The sequence below is a fragment of the Phalacrocorax carbo genome, chromosome 15 (genome assembly GCF_963921805.1).
Source record: "Phalacrocorax carbo chromosome 15, bPhaCar2.1, whole genome shotgun sequence".
In the NCBI taxonomy this organism is placed as follows: Eukaryota; Metazoa; Chordata; class Aves; order Suliformes; family Phalacrocoracidae; genus Phalacrocorax; species Phalacrocorax carbo.
Window position 1 is genome coordinate 11,061,059 of NC_087527.1, and position 22,676 is coordinate 11,083,734.

Sequence of the window (22,676 nt, forward strand, 5' to 3'; positions counted from 1 at the left end):
AACGGCTCTGGACTGCTATCGCTGGAACGCAAGGTCATGGCACAGAATCGGGGCTTTAAAAGTCACCACTGTACTCTCCAACACATGCAAAGGCAGGAACAACTGGGGCGGGCTCCAAGGCACCCTGGGAAGCCTTTAGGAGAGACATCACCCAGAATTGATTTGCAGTGTAGTCCAGTCACATCAAGTAGCAATAAAACCATAAGTGGCTTCAGGACAGCAAGCCCCATTTGCACAAGATGAACGGTGGCTTTTAAAAAGATCACTAAATCCCATCAGTACTACGTATACAAACCTCATTTATTTTAAAGGCTCCTGTTAAAGTGCCTTTTACTCCTAGCAACAGGCAGTTTTAAATTGCAAAATAACTTCTCGGCTCAGCCAGCAACTGTCTTCATTCCCGCTGGCCCACGGGAAGAGGGGCTGTGGCAAACACCAGCCCCTTGGGGACAATGGTTCTTGAACACTGTGTTTTGGATGTCTGGATGAGGTCTCCTGTGCCCCGGTGTGGGAGTGCTGGTGCAGCAGTACTGTCCTGTGCCTTTGCCGTGGTGTGCAGGGTCTCCACTGAGTTGCCCAGGATGACTTCACCTTCCAGAGATCTCTGGGGATCCAAAGGAGGTCTCACCCCCAGCACAGACGTGTCCCAGTGGGAAGCGTGCTGGGGCCGGCAGCTCAGGCTTCGGCGTCGTCCTGACTCAGCATGCCAGCGTCGTGGAGGAGTGGTGTTGTCTCAGAGGAGGGGGGTGGTTTGCTTTGCATGGTGGGATGGTGTAGGCTCTTCTTGGCATCGGTTCTCTGAAGAGGAGGAGAGGACAGCGGTTACAGCCATGCCCGCCCCGGTGGCACTGTGGTCACACCTTACAGTGCACAGGTGTCATCACATCCCCACTGGGGACACACATGCCCTGAACCTCTTGACCTTTCACATGGCCCTTTTTTGAAGGCTGCTTAAATTTAAGATTTTTGCATCTCCTCCTCTAACAAAATGAAGTTATTTCCATTCCTGCCCACTGACACCTGTAACACCCCGCAACACCCGGCCTGAAGAGCTGTGTCATCAAGTGGAGGAGCTACAGGGCAAAGTCAGCATGCTGCACAGCATCAGAGGAGATGAAAGGGAGGTGGACTGGATCTTCTCAGGGCAAAACAGCTTGAAGACCCTCAGATCCCAGCTGCCGTAGAGACACAGACAGCACCCATCCCTAGCGTAATGGTAAGCACAACCTCTGGGAAAGGTGAAGGATGGAAGCTGGTGCCTTCTGGCACCAAGAGAAAGTCTCCTGCTCCACCTAAAGGTATACTATAACTATAAAATAGATTCTCCACCCTCAAAGTTGAAGAGGAGCCAGATATGCTTTCAAGCAGATCACGTGGGCACCCTGATCCTAAATCATGCAAGACCCCCAGGATGAAGCAGCAAGTGACAGTAGTGGGTTACCCCCTGCTGCTGGGGACGGATGCACCCATCTGCCTACCTGACCGGTCATCTAGAGACATTTGCTGCTTGCTGGGGACCTGGATCGAGGGTGTTGTGGAGGGATTGTGAGGCTTATCCAACCCTTTGACTATTACCCACTGCTTCTTCTGTGTGGGCACCAATGATACCAGCAGGGCCACCCAGAAAGTGACTACAGGGCTCAGGTGAGGGGAGATAGTCAGGGCAAAAAAGCTGCTTGATATTCAAGGGTCACCTCCTCCAAGCTGAAGAACGGTCCATCCCAACAAGCAGCCCAAGTCAGGCAGAAATGCCAGCAGGCCTGTGCAGATGGACAAGTTGCTCGGGGCCAAACTCAAACACAAAGAGGAAGCGTACAGAAGGTGGAAGCAGGGACCCATAACCTGGCAGAAATACAGAGGCACTCTCCCAGCATGCAGGGATGAAGTTAGGAAAGCCAAAGCCCAACTGGAATTGCATCTGGCCAGGGATGTCAGAGACAACAAGAACAGCTTCTGTAAGTACACAGGTGACCAAAGGAAGATGAGGGGACATGTAGGCCTGTTGCTGAATGAGGCAGGGAACCCCAGAGACCAGGGGAAAGTCTGGAGCAAGGAAGATGTACCCTTGGTGGAAAAGGATGAGGTCAGAGAACACTTAAGCATCCTAGACATCCATAAACCCACAGACCCTGATGGGATGCACCCATGACTGCTGAGGGAGCTGGCTAATATCACTGCAAGGCCACTCCCCATGATCTTTGAACAACCCTGGCAATGGGGAGAGGTTGGCCCAAAAACTGGAGGAAAGCAAGCATCACTCCTATCCTGAAGTTCAAGAAGGAAGACCTGGGGAACTACAGGCCAGTCAGCTCCCTTCAATCCTTGGGAACATGCTGGAGCAGCTAATCCTGGGAACCATTTCCAGGCACATGAAGGACAAGAAAGTCATCAGGAGTAGTCAGCACATCTTCACCAAGGGGAAATCATGCTTGACCAACCTGACAGGTGAGGGGAGAGCAGTGGATATTGTCCACCTGGACTTCACTAAGGCTTTCAACACTCTCTCCCATAAGATCGTTGTAGAGAAGCCATGAAGTAGGGGCTGGATAAGCAGATAGCAAGGTGGATTGAAAACTGGCTGAACAACCAGGCCAAGAGGGTCATGAGAAGTGGCATGAAGTCTAGTTGGAGGCCAGTAACTAGCAGTGTACACCAGGGGTCAATACTGGGTCAAATCTGTTTAACATCTTTATTAATGATATGCAGGTCTGCTGATGACACAAAACTGGGAGGAGTGGCTGATACACCAGAGTGTCATGCTGCCCTCCAGAGGGACCTCAACAGGCTCTAGAAGTGGGCTGGCAGGAACATCATGAGGTTCAACAGGAGGATGTGCTAAGTCTTGCACCTGGGGAAGAACATCCCTATGCACCAGTACACACTAGGGGTCACCCAGCTCTTCAGAGCTTGACAGAAAAGGAGCTGAGGGTCTTGGCGGACACCAAGTTGAACACGAGCAAGCAGTGTGCCCGTGTAGCAAACGCAGCTAATGGTATCCTGGGTTGCGTTAGGAGTGTTGCCAGCAGGTCAAGGGAGGTGATCCCTCCTCTTTACTCATCTCTGTTAAGGCCACACATGGAGTGCTGGGTCCAGTTCTGGGTTTCCCAGGACAAGAGAGATGGAGCTACTGGAAAGACCCTAGCAAAGGGCTACTAAAATGATTAAGGGACTGGAGCATCTCCTATGTGAGCAAAGGCCACGAGAGCTGGGATTGTTTAGCCTGGAGAAGAGAAGGCTCACAGGGATCTTATCAATGCATACAAGTATCTGAAGGGAAGCTGTAAATACAGAGCCAGGCTCTCAGTGGTGTCCAGGGGACAGGACAAGAGCCAATGGGCACAAACTTAAGGACAGGAGGCTCCATATGAACATTAGGAAACACCTTTTTTCTTTTTTTTTTTTTTTTTTTTTTAAACTGTGAAAACTGTAAAAACTGGAAGAGATTGCCCAGAGAGGTTGGGGAATCTCCATCCTTGGAGATATTAAGAGACATCTGGACATGGTCCTGGGCAACCAGCTATAGGTGACCCTGCCTGAGCAGGGGGGAATGGACTAGATGACTTCCAGAGGTCCCTTCCAACCTTAATGATTTGTTGATTTTTGTGATCCTGTAACAAAAACACAGATTTTTTTTTTTACATCAGAAATTCCCTCTTGAAAGGCTTTCTGTCCAGGCTCCGTGCGTGCAGGAGGGGAGTGACACCCAGCAGTTGACTACCTCTGTTTTTACCATTTAAAAATTTACTTCTGCATCTCTGACACTTGGGGGGAGGTGGGGGGAAGGTGAGAAGAGTGTTCCCTCACACCAATTCTGCTTTTCACCCTGATCCCTGCTGATATAATTAGGGCTGCAGATCATGTACACCAGGAGAAACAATAAGAGCACGTGCTTGCAGCCTGGTTAAGTGTGAGTTTTAAGATATCTGAATCTCCCTGAATAAAGATACAAGACATCACCATATCAAAGCTTGTCAAGAGGTTATGTCTGGTAGATATGGAGAGTAAACATTTCCATTTGATTGGTTTTAAGCAAAGTTTAATCACGTCAGGATGAGATAAAAGTGTGTTACCTTGTCTGGGTACCCACCTACAGTCTGGCTTCCCGCAACACCGTCCCCTTAACCGGAGGCAGCTTTTTGGCAGAGGTGGCCTGACTGGCCTTATTACTGTCTGAGTTCTTTTTATTGCTACTCCAAAATAGAGAGCATTTTTCCTAGAAGACAATCAGGCTAGTTTATGGCACACTTGGACATGAATTCCATGAGGGTTCCAATTTTAGGAGGAGATTTAAAATCACTGTTTAACTAGAGTCTAGTTATTAATGAAGATTTCAAAATGTAGGTTAAACTAAGCCCTAGTTAAGATTTTGGTCAGTGTCAAGCCAGTTGTAAAATGGTCTGTTTGCCCTTTAAATGCAGTCACCACACAGGCTTTAGGCCACGTTAGCAGAGGAGAGCTACAATGCTGCATCTGGGCATGTTTTATGCCTGTACAGATTTGCACATTTTTTAGAACTGCAGGTCCAACAGATGCATTTCAAACTGGCTCCACTACACCCTAGACTAAGATTTAAGTGTTTCACAGTACCTCATCTGGACTGTGTTTAGAGCACACTGCTCCCTCCAGAAGCCACAGGCACACAGGAAGGAGTTGGGTTCAGGGAGTTCTTCACGCTGGCAGACACGTGAAGGTGCGGACAATGCCCCCGCTCAGTGTGGCTTCAAGAGGGAGGACTGTGTACGATTAAGCAATCATCGCTAGATCAGCAACACTTCAATCAAATGAAGAACACACCTTGGCTGAAAATTGCTGTCTTCTATCCATTAGGCAGAGACTTTCATGTGCTGTTACACAGCTTCCTTAGAGATTTATAAGGTCATTGAGGCTTTTTAAATCACTTTCCAGGTAGTCAGGCACTTCCTGCAGTTGATTTTTAGTTCTAGCACTTCATGACACTTTTGGCTGAGCACCCAAATACAGCTGGCTTACGCCTGGGTTTGGGATATTTCACAAGCAGATATTCAGTTGACTTGAGTGAATTTAAAATCCAGCTTTTCTTCTTGACCCTTTCTGGCATGGTTAAGGCTCTTTGATACCAGGAATTAAGACTTGCACAAAGCAGGGTGAGGAAATGCCAGCCCAGGCATAAGGTCTTAGAAACAGCTTCCCAGCAAACGCAGACGTTTTTCAGATATCCTGGTGCTATGCAGCAGAGCGAAGTCTGTTTGCCAGCGACCACTTGCATTTGCAGAGCCAGCAAATGCTCAGCAGACAAAGCCTGACCATCTCGGGAGCACAGTAAGGGTTTAACACTGAGCCCTCAGCCCTACAATTGCTCTCACCCTGCAGGGAAGTGCGTGGAGGAACAAGGGTATTTGGGATCATGTGTTTAAGTCAATTAAGCACTTGTAGGCTTGGTTAAAATCCAATTACGTGATACTCTGAGAACCCTGGTACTATTTAAAGTGGGTTTGCATTAGTTTTTCAGTAAGGGCAGTCACAGGAGGTTGAGCAAAAGCAGCCCTTCACACATGCTCTCCCCTCAGCCCGCTTTCATCCTAAGCATTGTCTTTTTATCCCCACAAGTACCCTCTCTGAGCCCAGAGAGCTGTGGTGAACAGAGCTAAATCCAGTTGGTGGCTGGTCACAAGTGGTGTTCCCCAGGGCTGTTCTGGGGCCATTCTGGTTTTATATCTTTATCAATGATCTGGATGAGGGGATTGAGTGTGCCCTCAGGAAGTTTGCAGATAACACCAAATTGGGTGGGAGTGTCAATCTGCTTAAGGGTAAGACAGCTCTGCAAAGGGATCTGAGCAGGCTGGAATGATGGTCCAAGGTCAACTGTATGATGTTCAACAAGGCCAAGTGCTGCACTTTGGTCACAACAACCCCATCCAACGCCCCAGGCCTGGGGCAGAGTGGCTGGAAAGCTGCCCAGCAGAGAAGGCCCTGGGGGTGCTGGCTGACAGCCGGCTGAGCATGAGCCAGCAGTGCCCAGGGGGCCAAGGAGGCCACCAGCCCCCGGGCTTGTGTCAGCCCTGGTGTGGCCAGCAGGGGCCGGGCAGGGATGGGGCCCCTGTGCTCGGCCCTGGGGAGGCCCCACCTCGAATGCTGGGCTCAGGTTTGGGCCCCTCGGGACAAGAAGGCCCTTGAGGGGCTGGAGCGTGTCCAGAGAAGGGCAGCGGGGCTGGGGCAGGGTCTGGAGAGCAGGTCTGATGGGGAGCAGCTGAGGGAGCTGGGGTTGTTTAGCCTGGAAAAGCAGAGGCTGAGGGGAGACCTTATCACTCTCTGCAACTACCTGAAAGGAGGCTGTAGTGAGTTGGGGGTTGGTCTCTTCTCCCGCGTAACTAGCTATAGGACAAGAGCAAATGGCCTCAAGCTGCATCAGGAGGTGGTTAGGTTGGATATTAGGAAAAAATGCCTTCACTGCAAGAGTGCCCAGGCCCTGGCACAGGCTGCCCAGAGAGGTGGGGGAGTCACCATCCCTGGGGGTGTTCAAAAAATGTGTAGACATGGCACTTTGACATGGTTTAGGAGGCCTGGGGGTGTTGGGTTGACAGTTGGACTTGATCCTAGAGGTCTTTTCCAACCTTAGTGATTCTATGATTCACTTCTGTAGCTTTAAAGCCAGCTCAAGCCATCTGATTGTAGAACAAAACTAAATAAACTTGCTTTGATATAGGTTAAGGTAGGGAGCTAGATCTCTCCTTCAAGAGCTAAAGGTTTTAGAGAGCTTAGTGTTATCAGATGAATGCTTTGGAGCCAGAGCCACAGATCCCCATCAAGTGATTTAACTGTTTCATATTCTGTCCTTACAGCTCAGGCTCATGTGCCAGCCAGGCACCCTCCCTGCCAGCCCCAACGTGGGCCAACTTCTACCCAGCTGCCAGCTCCCCACGGGCTTCAAAGGTCTTTGGTTCTCAGCAAGCCCAGATCCACAAAGGCCCTGAGGGTTTAACTTCCAGTGCTATTCTGAGTAGTCTGCAGGGAAACAAGCGAGTTTCAGGGAAACACAGGGTCCAGTCTGGTTTGAGAAGCAGCCACAGTGTCTGCACCCCTTCTGCAAGGACCCAGCAACTACATTTCATTTGTGAACAAGCTGTGCTCAAGTAGCTACATCCCCAAGATGGCTCTGTTTGGATTAGAAAACTACTGGGACCCTGGAGAGATGTGTGGATTTGTGCAATGGCAGAGTCCTCCTGCTTTATATGGAGGCTGAGTTGATGAGCTAGGCTTGCTCTTTCATTAGGTTAGTGAGCTGAGAAATGCCTCCTCCTACAGGAACCCACTTCTATCACTGCTGTACTATTTGCAACTCAATTTCTAGATGGCTGAGGAAGGCCTGCTGCTATGCACTGGCACCTGGCACCATCAGGACATGGTTTGTGGCATCAGCCAATGTTTCCTCAAGTGTTAGACTGTCTGCCCAATCTACAGCATCTGATTAAGTCTGATTTTACTAATAGCGTTTCCCATTAGACACCTGCAAGTTCTTACCTGACTCATTGCCATGAGTACAGCTGCTGAGATAATAAGCAAGATACCCAGCCCAAGGAAGATATATTGGAGGTAGTCCAGCAGGGATGGGATCAGCACCAGGTTGGTGTAAAACTGCTTTAGGACTGGGCCTTCAATGGATCCACTCTGCTCAAAAAAAGCAAAGTTGTCAGTGGCATTTCCTTCTCATCCCAGGCTGAGAGACCAGCTGCGCAACTCATCTCCCACCACCTCCCAGCACAGATTAGGGAATTTATGCAAGATTCAGACAAGCTAGAAAATTTTACTAAATAGTTGGAGTCAGCTGGACATGCACACAGCTGGAGACTGCACTCCCTGGCCCACATTAGCATGGAGGTGCTGGCAGCTCTGTTCTGGGCACTATTTAACCCCACATCTAGGACAGAGACAGAGGTTTACCAAGTATAGTGCAGGGTTTGTTCAGCTCAGAAGGATTAACAACATAGCCAAGTATTGCAAAGCCTTCTGTTGGTGCTTAATTAGTCTGGCTGGCTTAAAGCTTTATTCCAAGTGGAGTTTCCCCAGCCCTGGGTGATGGGGAAATAGTTTTCCCCCCTCCTGCAGGAGAGGCTCTGCAGAATCAGGTCAAGGAAGGCAGCTCACCTCTGCAAACCACAGCAGCGGCAGGACCACTGGCTTAATCTTCCCCGTTTGACTAGGGGAGGGGGGAGGGGGAAAAAAAAAAAAAAAAGAAATACACACTTAGATTTCTGGTTGATGAGGCTAAAACCAGTGTCAAAAATCTTCCTAAAGCGACAGGTCTGACAGACTGATAGTGGCCGAGAAACCAGTGTAAGGAGGTAGCAATTCCTGCTGCTTCAGTGAGCTGCACCCCACCTTGAGGGACAAGGTCCAACTTCAGGCTTTCAAGCAAGAGCAGAGCTTACACTGCCATTTGTGCTTAATTGCCTGATGACAGCAGTAAGTGCCATCTAAGATTTGGGCTCCAGTGACATGAACTCAGTGAACAGGAATGTTAAACTTCATGCAGCTCCAAGATGCCTCAGTCACCTGCCTGGTACCAGAGGGTGGTGCAGCCAAGTCCACAGAAGTGGGGCAGTCTGCTGGTATATGCACTAGAGCCAGTCCAAGTAGCAAGTGCACACTTCCACCCTTATGGGTATTTAACATCTGGCACCCCAGAACTGTTAGAGCCCTTCTGTTTGCTTTCATAGAGCTGATCGTGTCTTTCTGGACATGGGCTTCAACTGTCAGAGCATGTTTTGCCTCTGTGTTGGATGTAATACCTTCTGAGCAGAGGCACAGTGCAGGGGAACCACTCCTGTGCCTCACCAGGAGAGGCAGTCTGTTTGTCAGCTGTCCGGTCAGGTGCAGGAATGCAGCAGGAGCCAAGCAAACAGGCAGCCACACACTGCGCTGCCAAAGGATGGCACTTTGAGGTCACTGAGCTGACATTTCACCACAGGAGCCAGCTGGCTTCTGCAACCGTGACAACTGGTAATGTCAAAGCTACCTCATCTTTGGGGAGAGTAAATCCCGCAGTGACCCCAGCATCAGCAGTATTCCCTGCCTGAGAAAGGGAGATGGCCATTTCTAAAAGGTGACTACTTACATTATGCCAGACACCTGCTTCATGTACAAATTCAGCTGGAGCTTGATGGAGCAGTTCATGGGGATGCCTGTCACCTGCATAAGAGATGAACCAGTTCACCAGTACAGCCAACATTTGTCTGGAGAGCTTTGCAGAGCAGCTTGATGGGAAGCAGAAGGCTGCTTTTCTGGGTGCCACCTTTCAGAGTGATGCACTGGATCATCCAGAGATCCACTGCAGCCACCACACACAAGACCAGGAGCACAGCTGGGGTTTCCACCAAAGGACAGGCATCAGTCAACCAGGCACCTGTCCCCAGGCTCTGGGGATAACTGCTCACGGAGGGACAGCGCTGTCCCTGTGGCAGTTTGCAGTCTGTCCCCTTCACTTGAACACTTGCCAGCCAGCAAGTGTTGCACACAGCAGCATCCCAGAGGGAGCATCTCCCTTGGGGTGGTCTGACGGCACAAAGCTAATGTGAACAGACACGGCTGCTGTAGGAGGTGGCAGCACACATTCAGCAGGCAGACTGCATAAACCAGGCAGGTGTTGTGTGACCTAGGGCTTGTGGGACTGAACCTAGACGAGTTCAAATTACCAAGCAGCATATGCAACCTTTAAGTGACTCCCTAGGTAGGATGTTCTAATAGTAACTTCAGTGTTTTCTGAAGCCTGATGAGCCTCTTCTGTTGTTCGTCCTACCTGCAGCAGGATGGAAGTGCATCAATGCAAAAGATTTGTGCACAGAGCAAAGGATAAAACATTTCTCAACTAGGAACCAACAGCCACTGTCCAACTACACTCTAAGACCATGAAAACACCACACTTCAAAGCTGGCCTTGTTGACACCCATTAAGGCAGTGGTTTCTCATGCCACTGCAATTTTGTAATAGGTTAAGGACAGAGTTTTTGTTGCAGGCTGCAGCTAGATAAGAATATAGTTAATTATACTGTTATCTGTAGATGTTTGATACTCTAATAAACTTAATTAGATTTCCATAACTGTGATATGAAAAGCAAAGAGAACCCAATGCCTAGGTAAGAAGCACAGCTTACCTTACCTCAAGAGGGGGGATTGCTTTCTTGCTTGAGGAGACACCACTGAACATTTGGAAGACCTGACCACATGCAACATGGGCTATGGGTGGAAGGTTCCAAAGTCCCTTTCCCATCAACAGCTGGGACAATGATGGCTCAGGACACCCCAGCTCATCACCACTGGAGTGGTGACTTCAACCTTTTGCTATAGATATGTACAAAGCATAACACTCTGACAGTCCAGTTCAGAAGCAGCCAGATAAGCAAGTTGTGAGAGTAGAAGCAGACAGCCCAAAAATTATGGTGAAAGCTTCAGCTACAGCATGGTCTTCAGACTTTGCCAGTCATGGCAGTACACGTTTGCAGATCTGGGACATAGCTGGGCTGCTGCTAGATAAACCTCTCGGTGTTATAGACCTGAGTCAGTAGAAAGAACTTGACTGTGCTTATCGAAACAATTATGCTTATAATTAGCTCCACAACTCTCTAGAATCAAGGTTAATTATTCAATTAGTTTATGGCTTTGACATTTTTACCTATACACGTCCTTGCTCATTTTTGCACTATTGAACCTGCTCAGATCAGTGCCATGAGAGCAGAGCAAGGCCACCATGCAGCTGGTGGCAGGCTTCCCCACCCAGCCCAGCCTGGACCCCAGCACAAGGAGAGGGCCCCCCAGGCTCACTCACCGGGTGCACATCGAGGAAGAGTCCGTGCTGGTCCTTACTGGGGTGGAGGCCCTCGACAGCATTCACCAGGGCTGGGTCGGCATTGTAGAAGTGAGGATGGGAAATGAACATCGGTGCATCTGGATGAGAACAAAGACACATTAAGCTCATCCAAACCCATCTGAGACTTCGTCGAGAATTTTAAAGCCATTGCAGCGCTTGTTCTGAACAGGCTTTTATATTTTTCTCCTCCCAGTGAGAAAGCTCCTTCCCCCCCTGCAGTTTACTCCATTGCTCTGGGAGGGTTAAAACCCGGTATTTAAGCCACCCTCTCCCCCATGCACCACACAATCCTGTGCTAACTCACTGTACCCAGACACAGGTTAGGACACTAAGTCTGAATTTTCACTCCTGCGTGACCTGTACTCAGCATCCAGAGTTACCGTTTAATTTGGCAGTTACATGGCTTGCCTCTTCCTACCCTTGCTCCCCTGCCTGCTCCCTCCCCAGCCCAGGGGAGGTAATACTCCCATTGTATCCTTGGGCATTCCCACAGACCTCAGGCTGTCCAACAGCCATGGACCCAGGGGACTTCGGGCACAAGTATTTTCACTCTTTCCCTCCTTGCTGAGATGCCTGCGGGCATGCAAGCAGAACTCCACGCACACAGACCCCAGCAGTACCTTTTAGCACTCTCCAGATAGCAGAGCCAATTTTCCAGACAGGCAAGCTTGTATCGCAACCCTACAGTTTAATAACGGTACGACAGGGAGAGCCCAGGGAGGAAAGGACGTACTTTGCCTACAGGTACTGACGTTCAGGATGCCAGACTGCATACAGGGACAGAAGCCTTCGTTGGGTGGATAGTCCGTGCCATTGGCAAAGAGAGTTTTTGGTGCCACGAAGCGATAGATGGGCACACCCTGGAACTTCCCAGACTGCTCGTACACCAGTGTCATAGATCTGAAAGGGTTTCAGTAGAAAAGGATCAGGATTAGCCGACAGGTTCCCAGCCCAGAACTGGGCTCTTATCTTTGCTGAATAAGATGTGGTTGCAATGTAACTTAGACTTTGAGATCAAGATAAACACTCAGAACAGTGCTTTGGATGAGGAACGAGTATTTAAGCCATCTGCTTTCCATGTTTTAAGCACAGATAAAGGCCTGGTCAGGACCAGTTATGGGGAGAAACCACAGACTTATAAGTCTGTTTGCAGTATCCAGATGAGATCTGTTTAAAGCCATGTAGTAATCCCCAGGGCTGCCCTCCAAAAGATAATACCCTCTTTGTGCAAGCCTTGGCTCTGAGGTAGAAGTGCTCTGTCACAGGGGATAGACACCAGCTAAATCTCTTTTGCAGTGCAACTCCAACATATAGGCTGTCAGGGGAGTCGAAAATTTTACTACATTATGCAGCAAGATTTTTCTTGATGCAAGAGGCTAGAGATGTTATGCTGCATTATTGCTACCAGCTGGCCAGGATAGATGCAAGTTTCTAGGAAGGAAGTTTGCTCCCTTCACACTTGAGTGAGGTTTGCAGGGATGGAGACAGCCTGGGCAGGCCAAGGGGATGCTTATTCCTACAGCTGCCTTCTGACACCAGGAGCAAGTACTGGGGATGCGGGACATGTTCGGCAATTACATACATGCCTCTCAGCTGTGTTCACCTTCCAACAAGGAGGCAGAGGCTGCTGCAGCACATCAGCAGGGTAATGCCTTGCATTGCATACCTTGCAGGGACATCCAGGTAGTTGCACCTCAGCATCAGCTGCACTGACTGTGATAATAGGGTAGGAGATGAGCCCTGTGTGCCATGCAGCAAAGCAGATACGCTCATTGTCTATCAACTGATGTTTGTGACTCCTTGCTGGCCATCCTGGCTAGCAGAGAGGCCAAGATAAAGACCTGGGGAGAAAAGACAGAACCACTTCCTCCACAACACTGTCCTGTGGGAACCTGCTACACTAACAAGAAACCAAGCTTGGTTTCCTCCATTTCACTTTATGCCTTGACTGGAAACATGCTCTGTTCTCTAAAAGATTCATGTAGTTTTACAGAAACAGGTATGTGTATTTAAACTTTGGTTACTGGTAATGTTTCCTGTAAGTCCTTGGCTCCTGGGTCATTTTGGTATTTGCTGATGTCCCTCGTGTAGAGGAATTCCTGCACTAATACTGGGCTCAGCTGACTTTGCCTGTTGGCTGAAGAGGTCATTGTTCTCTATTCAACACGAGCACTTGCTTGTTTTGCAGTGCTATCTACAAAGCCTGAATTAACCTTGTCTTCACCTGGAGACAGGGTTTCGTGCTACTGCCTGCTTCCTGGCCTCCCCTCCTTCCAGCCTCAGGGGGTTTCTGCACAAGCACGCTCTGCAGGGTACTTTAACCCCTGTGTGATCAGCTAAAGTCAGGTTGTCTTATACAAGACAGACATGCACAGCAACACATGAAGTAGGCAGCAAAAAAAGTGAAGCAGCCTGGAAACTATGGCAGAAGCCCCCACATCACTTTGCAAGTGTTTAGTCAGCTGAATTAGTTCTGCAAATGGTTAAGCAGCATTTCCTTATGACAACTCTTACTTCTCCCTCTTGCCTCCCACGTCTTATCTAGACTGGTTATTTTCTGCTTGCATGGGGCTTGTGTAGCAATGTTTTGGTAGCAGGAAGGCGCACAGGGGTGGCTTCTGAGAGAAGCTGCTAGAAGCTTCCCCCATATCTGACAGAGCCAATGCCAGACGGCTCCAAGACAGACCTGCTGCTGGCCAAGGCTGAGCCCATCAGCGATGGTGGTGGTGCCTCTGGGATAATGTATTTAATAAGGGGAAAGAGACCCCTGTGCAACTGCAGCAACTGCAGCCAAAGAGAGGAGTGAGAGTATGTGAGAGGAGCAACTCTGCAGACACCAAGGTCAGTGAAGGAGGGGGAGGAGGTGCTCCAGGCACCAGAGCAGATTCCCCTGCAGCCATGGAGGCAGGGAAGCCCACGGTGAGGCAGGCTGTGGCCCTGCAGCCCATGGAGGGGAAGTTAACAGTGGAGCAGATACCCACCTGCAGCCCGTGGAGGACCCCACACTAGAGCAGGTGGATGCCCGAAGGAGGTTGTGACCCTGTGGGAAGCCTGTGCTGGAGCTGGCTCCTGGCAGGACCTGTGGTCCCGTGGAGAGAGGAGCCAGAGCTGGAGCAGGTTTGCTGGCAGGACTTGTGACCCCGTGGGGGACCCACGCTGGAGCAGTTTGTGAAGAACCCATGGGAAGGGCTCATATTGGAGAAGTTCATAGTGTGATGAACTGACCACAACCCCCATTCTCTCTCCCCTGCACCACTGGTGGGGAGGAGTTAAGAGAGAATCTGGAGTAAAATTAAGCCTGGGAAGAAGGAAGGGGTGGTGGAAGGTGTTTTAAGATTTGGGTTTTTTTTTTTAAACTCATTATCCTGCTCTGATTTCATTGACAAAAAATTAAAGTAATTTCCCAAGTTGGGTCTGTTTTGCCCATGATGGTAATTGATGAGTAATCTCTCCCTGTCCTTATCTCAACCCATGAGCCCTTTGTTATATTTTTTTCTCCCCTTTCCAGCTGAGGAGGGGCAGCAATAGAGCAGCTTTGGTGGGCACCTGGCATCCAACCAGGGTCAATCCACCACATGAGTAGTTCAACATGGGCTAGTTAGACTTCTCCAATGATCTGGAAGATATTTATGAAAACCACAAGACACTGCTAATTAGACAACTACACTGTTTGCAAAGCTCAGATACTGCAACACTGAACTGAAGCTGAACTTTATCCGCAGAAACTAATCCCAAACCCTCTGCACCACTGCACAGGGTCCCTGTGTGCACAGGACGAGCATTGCATCTCCTGCCACCTGCACAGGGACAAGCTGGCAGTTGTGGCCTCACCTGCAGGCATCAGGGCTGTAGAACTCTAATGATGTTGGGGACATGAACGGTGGCCACATCTCCCCTGCAGTCCCATTGATCATGTTGCACTCGCTGCTCCGCCAGTAGTTCATCTGCGGGACAGATGTAGAGAGGAGAGCTCAGAACGATGAGCTTGCTGGAGAGTTGGCTTCCACCCCTGCATGGGACATCTACCACCCTATGCTGCTTCCATAGAAGCTTGAGATAGCAACACTGAAGAGCTTCTGAAATCTTTCCCAAGCACCCTTTTAACAAGGACATTTAAATAACACCTTAAACACAGGCCACCAGAGCCTGGTAATTCCACCATGAGAAGCAATCAGCTCCATCAGCTTTTCAAGGGAGTCCAGGTGACACTGATGATGAGCGGAACTTAACACTTCATAACAAGCCTCTTGTCATATGGTTGCCATTTGATAGAACAGAAGCTGCGCCAGCTGAAGTCCCATAGAAACTTGCCTTTAAACCTAGACCCAGAGGCACTGAGAGCTTTCAGTTTATCTTGCTTTAGACCAGGCATTCCCCCCCCACCCAGAGATTTGAGGTTTGCTGCCCAACACTTACCTTCTTTAGTCCATTCCATGAATCCACCATGTGAACTCTACTGATGTTCTTCACACCCGTGTTCACAGTGAACAGTCCGGAATTGGAGTTGTTAAACTGCAAAGAGAAGAAACTAACTTTTAATCCATAATACACAGCAAGACTCTGCATGCTTCATCAGCTCTGGGGTGCTTCACACCCAAAGCTAGCGAGCTTTTACTTATTTCACTTGCTAGCAACAGCTGCCAAACACATGCATTTTTGCTTGAGGGGAGAATTAAGGCAGCCTTACACAACCACCACCAGCTACACGTAGCTGCTCCAAACAATTTGTGAGGGGGATAGCCCAGATACTCAATCCCAAGACCAATATTGCTCTGATTTTAGTGTTCCCAAGCAACAGTTTACTTACATCTATGAATAAGCCAAATTTCCCCTTGAATGGGATCAGGCCAGGAACAAACATATTTATTGTGTCTATAAGAGGGTCTTCATACCCCCACATGATCTCCCCTACTGTCCGGTTCATGAACGCCTCCTGTTTCAGGCCAGCCAGGGCTCCACTCAGTAAAAGCTTCACAAAGTTTGGCAGGTTTTCCATCATTACAGCTGCTCCCTGGGAAAGAAAACAAACCTCTGAGAGCCTCATTTTTACCAAAGACGAAGCAATGCATCTTTGGTGCTTAGCAAGGTCCTTCTGTTGCACTGATCTACAGCCCTAGAGAAATTCTTTGGTCAAACTGAGGTTTGCCATTTAGCCCCAGTTTGGGAAGAAAGCAGCTGAGGGCTCACAGGCTTCATTTTCCCAGGGGACACTCAGACGAGGTTGCAGACTTGAGCCCAGCCGCTTTGCCAGCCCCTCTGCACTCTGCTTTTGGAAGGGTAACAGCCCAACATAAGAACCAAACACCCAGAAATCAGAAAAACTGCATTTTATAAGCTTAATCACCTCATGGCTTGATTAGCCTTAAGCCCTACATGAAAGTAAGCTTTGAGTCCGCATTGGGTATCATCTTCCTTCCCACGAGTTGGTACCCATCCAGGGACCAAGGTCTTACCATCATCAAAATGTTTGGCACAACGATGTACTCTTCTTCGCTGCCATTGGACAACTCCGGCTGGAAGAAGAGTTTCCGGTACTCCAGGTAGGAGACGGTGTCATTGTCATGGAATGTGATGTTTGTTTTATACCTGAACTCTCTGCAAGGAGAAGGGAGAGATCATGGGAACCTTCCCCCATGCAGTGCCCCTGCAACACCTGTGGAGCAAGGATAGGCTGCACAGGCCTGCACTTGCTTCTGAAGAGCAGAGGAAGGAGATCAAAGCCCAGCAAGAAGCTGAGGGACAGCAGGGGAGGCAGCATGCTGGGGAACAGGCTATGTCAACCTCACACCCCGATGAGGGTTAGGGTCTAGCAGGAGGAGATGGCAGCCTGGGAGTGAGGCATCCCTGACAGATGGGATTCTGCAGCAACTTGCAGACATCAAGTGTTCCTTCCCAGCTGACAAGAAGTCTAAAACAAAAGTATAAATCTCCTCTGTCACTTTGCCTACAGCCATTGAAAAGCCCAGCCCTATCACAGAGATGCCCAGATAAGCAGACCTGCACCAACCCACACACCAAAACAACCTGCAAAACAGGAAAGGACCAACAAGATGGCACAAGGCCCACCAATGAGTCCACAGTGATTTGTCCCAGAGCTCCCTGATGGCTCTCAGATTCAGGGCAGCTCAACCCTCCATGGCTCCTCAGGGTTTCAGGCATGCTCTCTCTGGCACACTGCTCAGCACCACTCTGCTCCATGCCATGGGGGCAGCAATTCTCCACAGTAGCACAAGGTTGTCCCAAACATCATGAACCTGTTACAGCTCAAGCTCAACCCACCAGCAAAAACAAAGTCCTTTATTGTGGAGCCTCTGTCCTATGGCCCACATTAGGGAAAGGAGCTAATCTTGCTCAGCAGAAACAGGAGGACACTAATAAGCTTTGCCCCTTTGTTTATTCTTATTTATAGTAAGTGAAGCCTTTTCCCCAAGCCAAGTGACTGACAACATACAGAATCCACATGGTCTTACAGTGTGACCTAGCAAGCCCCGGAGAAACAAGGGCATATACATACTGCCAGGCTTCCCCCCGACACTTTTCAAACTGCTTTGGATTAAACCAGTAATCTTCCCACATGAGCTTGCTTAGGCTGCTGATCTAACTTTGCCTACATGTGTATGCACTAATGTGTTGAATATCGCTATTTATGAGTAAATTCACATGCTCAACTCTACATCAAGAATCACTTCACATTTCAGGTCCAGAGAAGCATCTGGGGCTTCAACCACCATCCTCAGCCATGACAAATAGACCCAGCCCTGCTGTAGGTGGGCCTGAACAAGTTTTAGTACTCCATACTGGTTGTTATCACCAGAGCATTCATGCTAGGCAGATTTTGGGTCTCATGTTAGGTAAGAGGTCTTAGGCCAATCCACAAAGTTTTATACTGAGGTGACTCCAGCTCTGAAGCTGACTCTTAAATGCACAGTGACGATGAAATGACCACTCTGAAGATGAGGGTTGCCCACCACCACACCAACACCCCTCATGCCTATGTTTGGACCATGTATCAGCCAAGGTCCAGCTGCTCAACAGGTCCCAGCACAGGAATGAACTCCACAACTCAGTGAAGCACAGACCAGCCTTACCACCTCAGCAGCCAGAGGTCCTACTTCTGGTTTTAGCAAGGTCAGAGCAATTAAAGCACATTTGGGTTGCTTTAAAATCCTCTGCCACTAGACTCACGCCAAGTATGCTAATGCCATGCCCTCCTGCCAGAGGAGTCAGCCAGAAGCCTGGCAGGCAGCACGTTGGCTGGGCTCATGCCTAGTGGACCACAAGTGGTACCTGACCTGTAAACGTAGGGTCCACGCTGGTTCAGCATCGGTTTTGCTCCCTGGAGGACCTCCTTGGGGTTCAGCACTTCAAAGAAGTACACCGACATGTAGAAAGGAACAGGAATGTCTTTCCACATGCTGAAGGAGATGCTGCTGGGGTCAATCCTGACATTCTGCAAAGAAAAAGGAGCAAGATGACACAACTCTTCAGCTCGGTGGCTACAGCTGAGCACATCCACCCTCAGCTCCATGGCAGGGCCAGCCAAAGGCTGCAGTTCCAGCAGGGGCTCTTCTGGGGATCCAGGCATGTTACACAGACTGAAAGTGAGCCAGATCTAAACTGGAAACTCTTATGTATGCAGAAGCATCAAGTTCGTGCCACAGGATGTCTGTAGGCTTACTTTTTCAGGATCAACTTTCCAGATCCTACCCGCAGGATTTCAGAACTGCTTTGATTTGCCAGAGGCTAGCTCTGTGCTAGACAAGCCAGCACTGAATTATTCACAGCTCTGCATGTTTGACTTGCCTGGCAAACAACCCTGTCCCAAAGGCCTCCACCCATCTGCCAGGTTTGGCAGATCCACATCACCCACGCAACTGTTTGGGTACCAGCAGGGAGGGCCTGCTAAACTTCCAGAAAGCCCACAGACAACCGGGATGGCAACCCAGCTGTATACTGTCAGCACCGTGCAGGACACCTTTGCCTCCTGTCAGCTACCATCCCGCAATGACTCAGTCATAAGGTAGGTCAAAGGCAACACAGTTGTGGTTTCCATATCACTGTCCCGTTTGCCAGTAAATGCCTGCAGGAGCCCAAACATAACTTAAGCCCTCGCCAGCTCCCCAGCCCAAGAGCTGGCATCTGGGCATAACCGTCTCCATCCCCCCCCCTGCCATGGACAAGAGCCTGTACCTTCCTGCATATTTATTTGGGGTATGTTCCACCATAACCTTTGCTTTCTCTGCAATCACAAGCCCTTGTTGTGGATAAGTAACCCAGCCAGCTTATGTAAGCAGGTTTGATCCACTAATTGGTGAAGCCATGTGGGCATTACCCCGCTGCAGGTCAGCAGCCCCACAACGGCTCTCCTGCCAGATCGAGCAGCTCGATCTGACACTGCATGTATTTGCTGCCACAGGGGGCTGAGAAGGAAAGCTGCCAGAGGCCTCCCTGCAATGCCCCATCTTTCTTTAGCCATTTCATGGCAAGGGTGTGCCACCCACAAGCAGCAGGGCTTTGCAAGCCCCTCGCTCAAGCCCAGATCCTCCAAGCCCTACCCCTGAGCAGGCGTCTCCACAGTGCAGTGTAACCCACCTAGCAAACCCTTCCCACTTCCACATCAGCACCCGCCTGCTGCTGGCCAAGAGCCTCCATCCAGCCTTCCTCAAGGATTTCACTGCAAAGCAGGTAGAGGACAAGATTTTATTTAGCCTACTTTATAATCCCTGCTACTGAGTGTCCAACAGAGTCTGAATAGCAACATCTGCTTTCTTTTACTTGTTTATTCTGTCTTGCATTCCTGGATCCCTTGTTGCATATGCATTTATTTATATAATATGTACACAACTGCATCCCAGCTCCCCGGTATCTTTCTCAGTCCTCTCCCACCTGGGCACAGCAGCTCAAGGTACTCCACAGATGCTGCTAAGCAAGATCTACTTAACAGGGTAGCCTTAGAATTAAGCTACTTGTAGGTCGAAACACACATGGTCATACAAAGTCTCACTGAGAGGTTTGACCCCTCCTGACCAAGCTGATCTCTTGCTAAGGAACAGAAAGGAACTGTCTGCTGCTCATCTCCTTCAGACCGGGCCAGGGGAACAGCAGCTCCATCAACAGCACTCAAATCCTGCTTCTCCAGGAGAGGTGCTTCAGCCACCCTGCTCAGTAAAACCAAGAGTTGAGGTTCCTCTGCAGGTTGAGAGGAGCAGTTACGCTGTGTGCAAGCACAACCTCAGTGTCAGACCTCATCCTCCACATCCTCTTACCACCATCCTCATCACCCTGCTAAAACAGCAAAGACAGTGCTTTCAGTCTTCTGCCAGCTTTCAGGTAGGACAGCACAAGAGTTCCCAGGTTGAGGAGAAATGGTAAATGGCAGATGGATGAGTCAATGCAGTCTTACTGTGTAAAAGCTCGTATCTTAAGCAGGTCTGTGGCACTCCAGGTGCTTCCAGAAAAGCAATGTCCCCAGGTTTTACAGGGCCAATGCCACAGGCAGGCCAGCTGCCAGGATCCAGTTTCTACAAATGAGGCAGGAACTGGACTCGGAGTTCCCTGTTCCTACTGTGATTTCCCCTACAGACTTTAGACAAAGATACCTCCAAAATTACAATGTTTCTTGCAACTAAATTCTTTTCCATCAGGATACACCATCTTGACCTTCCACGCAGATCTTGGGAAGCCAGGGCTGGCAAGCTAGCCTTCACCTGCCCAACCCCTGCCACCAGCCCTTCAAGGCCCAGCTCTTCCTCCTACCCACCACTCCCAAGACCAACCCAGAAATTTCAGTGAGGCCCTGGATATTTCTCACCACCCTAAACATCAGCACCGAGTTATTTTTTTCCTATTTCATATTAAGGCTCATAAGAACTCAGGACCATTTGGGTCAGGCTGAAGACATGGAGAGCAAGGGAGACCTGAGGAGAAACAAGGCTTGGTCTTTTTCCTCATCTTCCGTTCTCACTGCAAGTTATTAGGAATTAATTAATCAAGTAGAAAGAATCAGGACTGGCTAAAAAGAAAAGGGCAGAAAGGCTTTTGCACCTAAAATGTCGCTCCTGCTCTGCAGGGGTCATTCAGCCTTTTCTTTGCAGGTACCAACTCCCAACGTCCATGAAACCAGACAAAGATTGACTTTTACTGCTTAAGCCACAGGACTCTGGCTTTGCCCAGCCAGCAGCACTTCTAGAGGATACATTTAAGTAGATGTTTGTCTTCGGCAGACGCTTTGTGGCACGTGTAGCCACAGCCATTGGCTTTGGGGTGTTTAATCACCTCTTCCACCAGAGGCACATTTCCAGGTGCTAACCTGCATAGGTGCAAGCTTGAAGAAACACCCAGGCAGGGGACACATCTCCTTCTGGGCAGAGAGAAAAAGGTTTGGCTAAATGTGGGAATGCGCCAATTGGTTTGTTACAGCAGGATAGCTGGTGCCCCAACAGTGAGGACAGGAGTACTGATTCCCAAGTCTACGTGCAGCAGTTACTGAACAAACCAACTCCACCTACAGCCCCACACCTTAACCATGGGGGATAAACACCTCTTCGGCCTCAGGACCTCTCTTGAGGATAAGTGAGGTTTTCAGAGAGGCAGCTCTTTAGGTTTTCCAGTTGAGCAGGCAAGATGACTTGTAGGTTGCTCCATGCAGAGGGCTCCTTCACAGCACTCCTGCACACCACCAGCCCCATTTCCAGTTTGGAAAGCATCTCACCAGAGTACGTATCAGCCTGGTAACCTGTACGCCTATTCGCAAGGCAAGTGTTGTAGTTAAAGGCAGTAGGGACAGGAGGAAGGGCTGTGCTGGGGGCAACGCTCAGCCCTGCCCAGCTGCTTAGCCCAGCACCACCAGCACTGATCCCCCCAGCAAACTCCAGCTACGCAAAAAGCTCTTGCTAATCAGGGATGAGAGCCCGCTCAGCCCAGGCACGTTTGCTGTCACCGAGGACGGAATATCCCAAGCCCGGATTTGCCCACGCTAAGACTGGGAGCCTGCTCGGGGTGACACTGAAGCAGAGACCCTCCGGCGCCGCGCTGTCCCGCACTCCCCTGGGTTGCGCTAGGCAGGGAAAACATGCCCATGCACCAGCCCTCCAGTACAGCCCGCTCTGCACCACCTCCACCCCCTGCACCTTGCGCCGGGTCCTGGCCGCGCACCAGCCCCACACCAAGCCCCCAGCCATGCAGCGGCTCCAGCCCCCGCAGCCCCACGCCCCAAACGCGCACCCCCGCCCCGGGCCCCGCGGCGGACACGCACCTCCCACTCCCCCCAAAAACCCCCGGCCCCGCTGACCTTGATGACCTGCTCCTTGATGATGAGGGGCCCCACCAGCAGCAGGCAGAGCCCCAGGAGGGCGCAGGCCGCCCCGGCCAGCCCCAGCCCCAGCGACACCCGGCGCCGGGCCGCGGCCATGGCGCAGCGCAGCAGAGCTAAGCCGGCCCGCACCCCCGGCCGCGCTTTATGGCCCCGCGGCCCGGCCCGGCCCGGCCCGGCGGAGGGAGCGGGGCGGAGCGGGGCCGGCGGCGGAGGCGGAGGGGGGCCGGGGGCGAAGGCGGAGCGGGGCCGGGGCCGGGGGCGGAGCGGGGGCGAGGGCGGAGCGGGTGGACCCATGGAAAACAGAACCCTGTGTGTATGTGTAAATATAAAATCATAGATTAATATATAAATATATTTAAATAGATAAAAATATTTAAATAGATAAAAATAAATACGTGTGTGTATATATGCCAGCTGAGGATGAGCCAGCAGTGCCCAGGGGGCCAAGGAGGCCACCAGCCCCCGGGCTTGTGTCAGCACTGGTGTGGCCAGCAGGAGCCGGGCAGGGATGGGGCCCCTGTGC

At 50.3% G+C, this 22,676-nt stretch overlaps 1 protein-coding gene across 3 annotated transcripts; it reads right to left on the reverse strand.

Annotated features, from left to right (window-relative positions):
* Positions 1-282: 282 nt before the first annotated feature.
* Positions 283-22,365, reverse strand: SCARB1 (scavenger receptor class B member 1). Of its 3 annotated transcripts, none has more exons than XM_064466338.1 (12): positions 22,130-22,363; positions 18,132-18,289; positions 16,293-16,434; positions 15,647-15,850; positions 15,256-15,351; positions 14,671-14,783; positions 11,573-11,739; positions 10,798-10,916; positions 9,092-9,165; positions 8,122-8,173; positions 7,498-7,644; positions 283-798 (listed from the first exon to the last, which is right to left on the reverse strand). In XM_064466338.1, exons 1-12 carry the CDS (start codon positions 22,247-22,249, stop codon positions 676-678), a joined length of 1,515 nt encoding a protein of 504 aa, XP_064322408.1. In that variant the 5' UTR covers positions 22,250-22,363; the 3' UTR covers positions 283-675. The 3 variants fall into 3 exon arrangements, with proteins under 3 accessions (XP_064322408.1, XP_064322407.1, XP_064322410.1); XM_064466337.1 differs by lacking the exon at positions 283-798 and adding an exon at positions 805-3,608 and having other exon boundaries at positions 22,130-22,365; XM_064466340.1 differs by lacking the exon at positions 283-798 and adding an exon at positions 3,649-4,213 and having other exon boundaries at positions 22,130-22,365.
* Between the last annotated feature and the right edge of the window lie 311 nt (positions 22,366-22,676).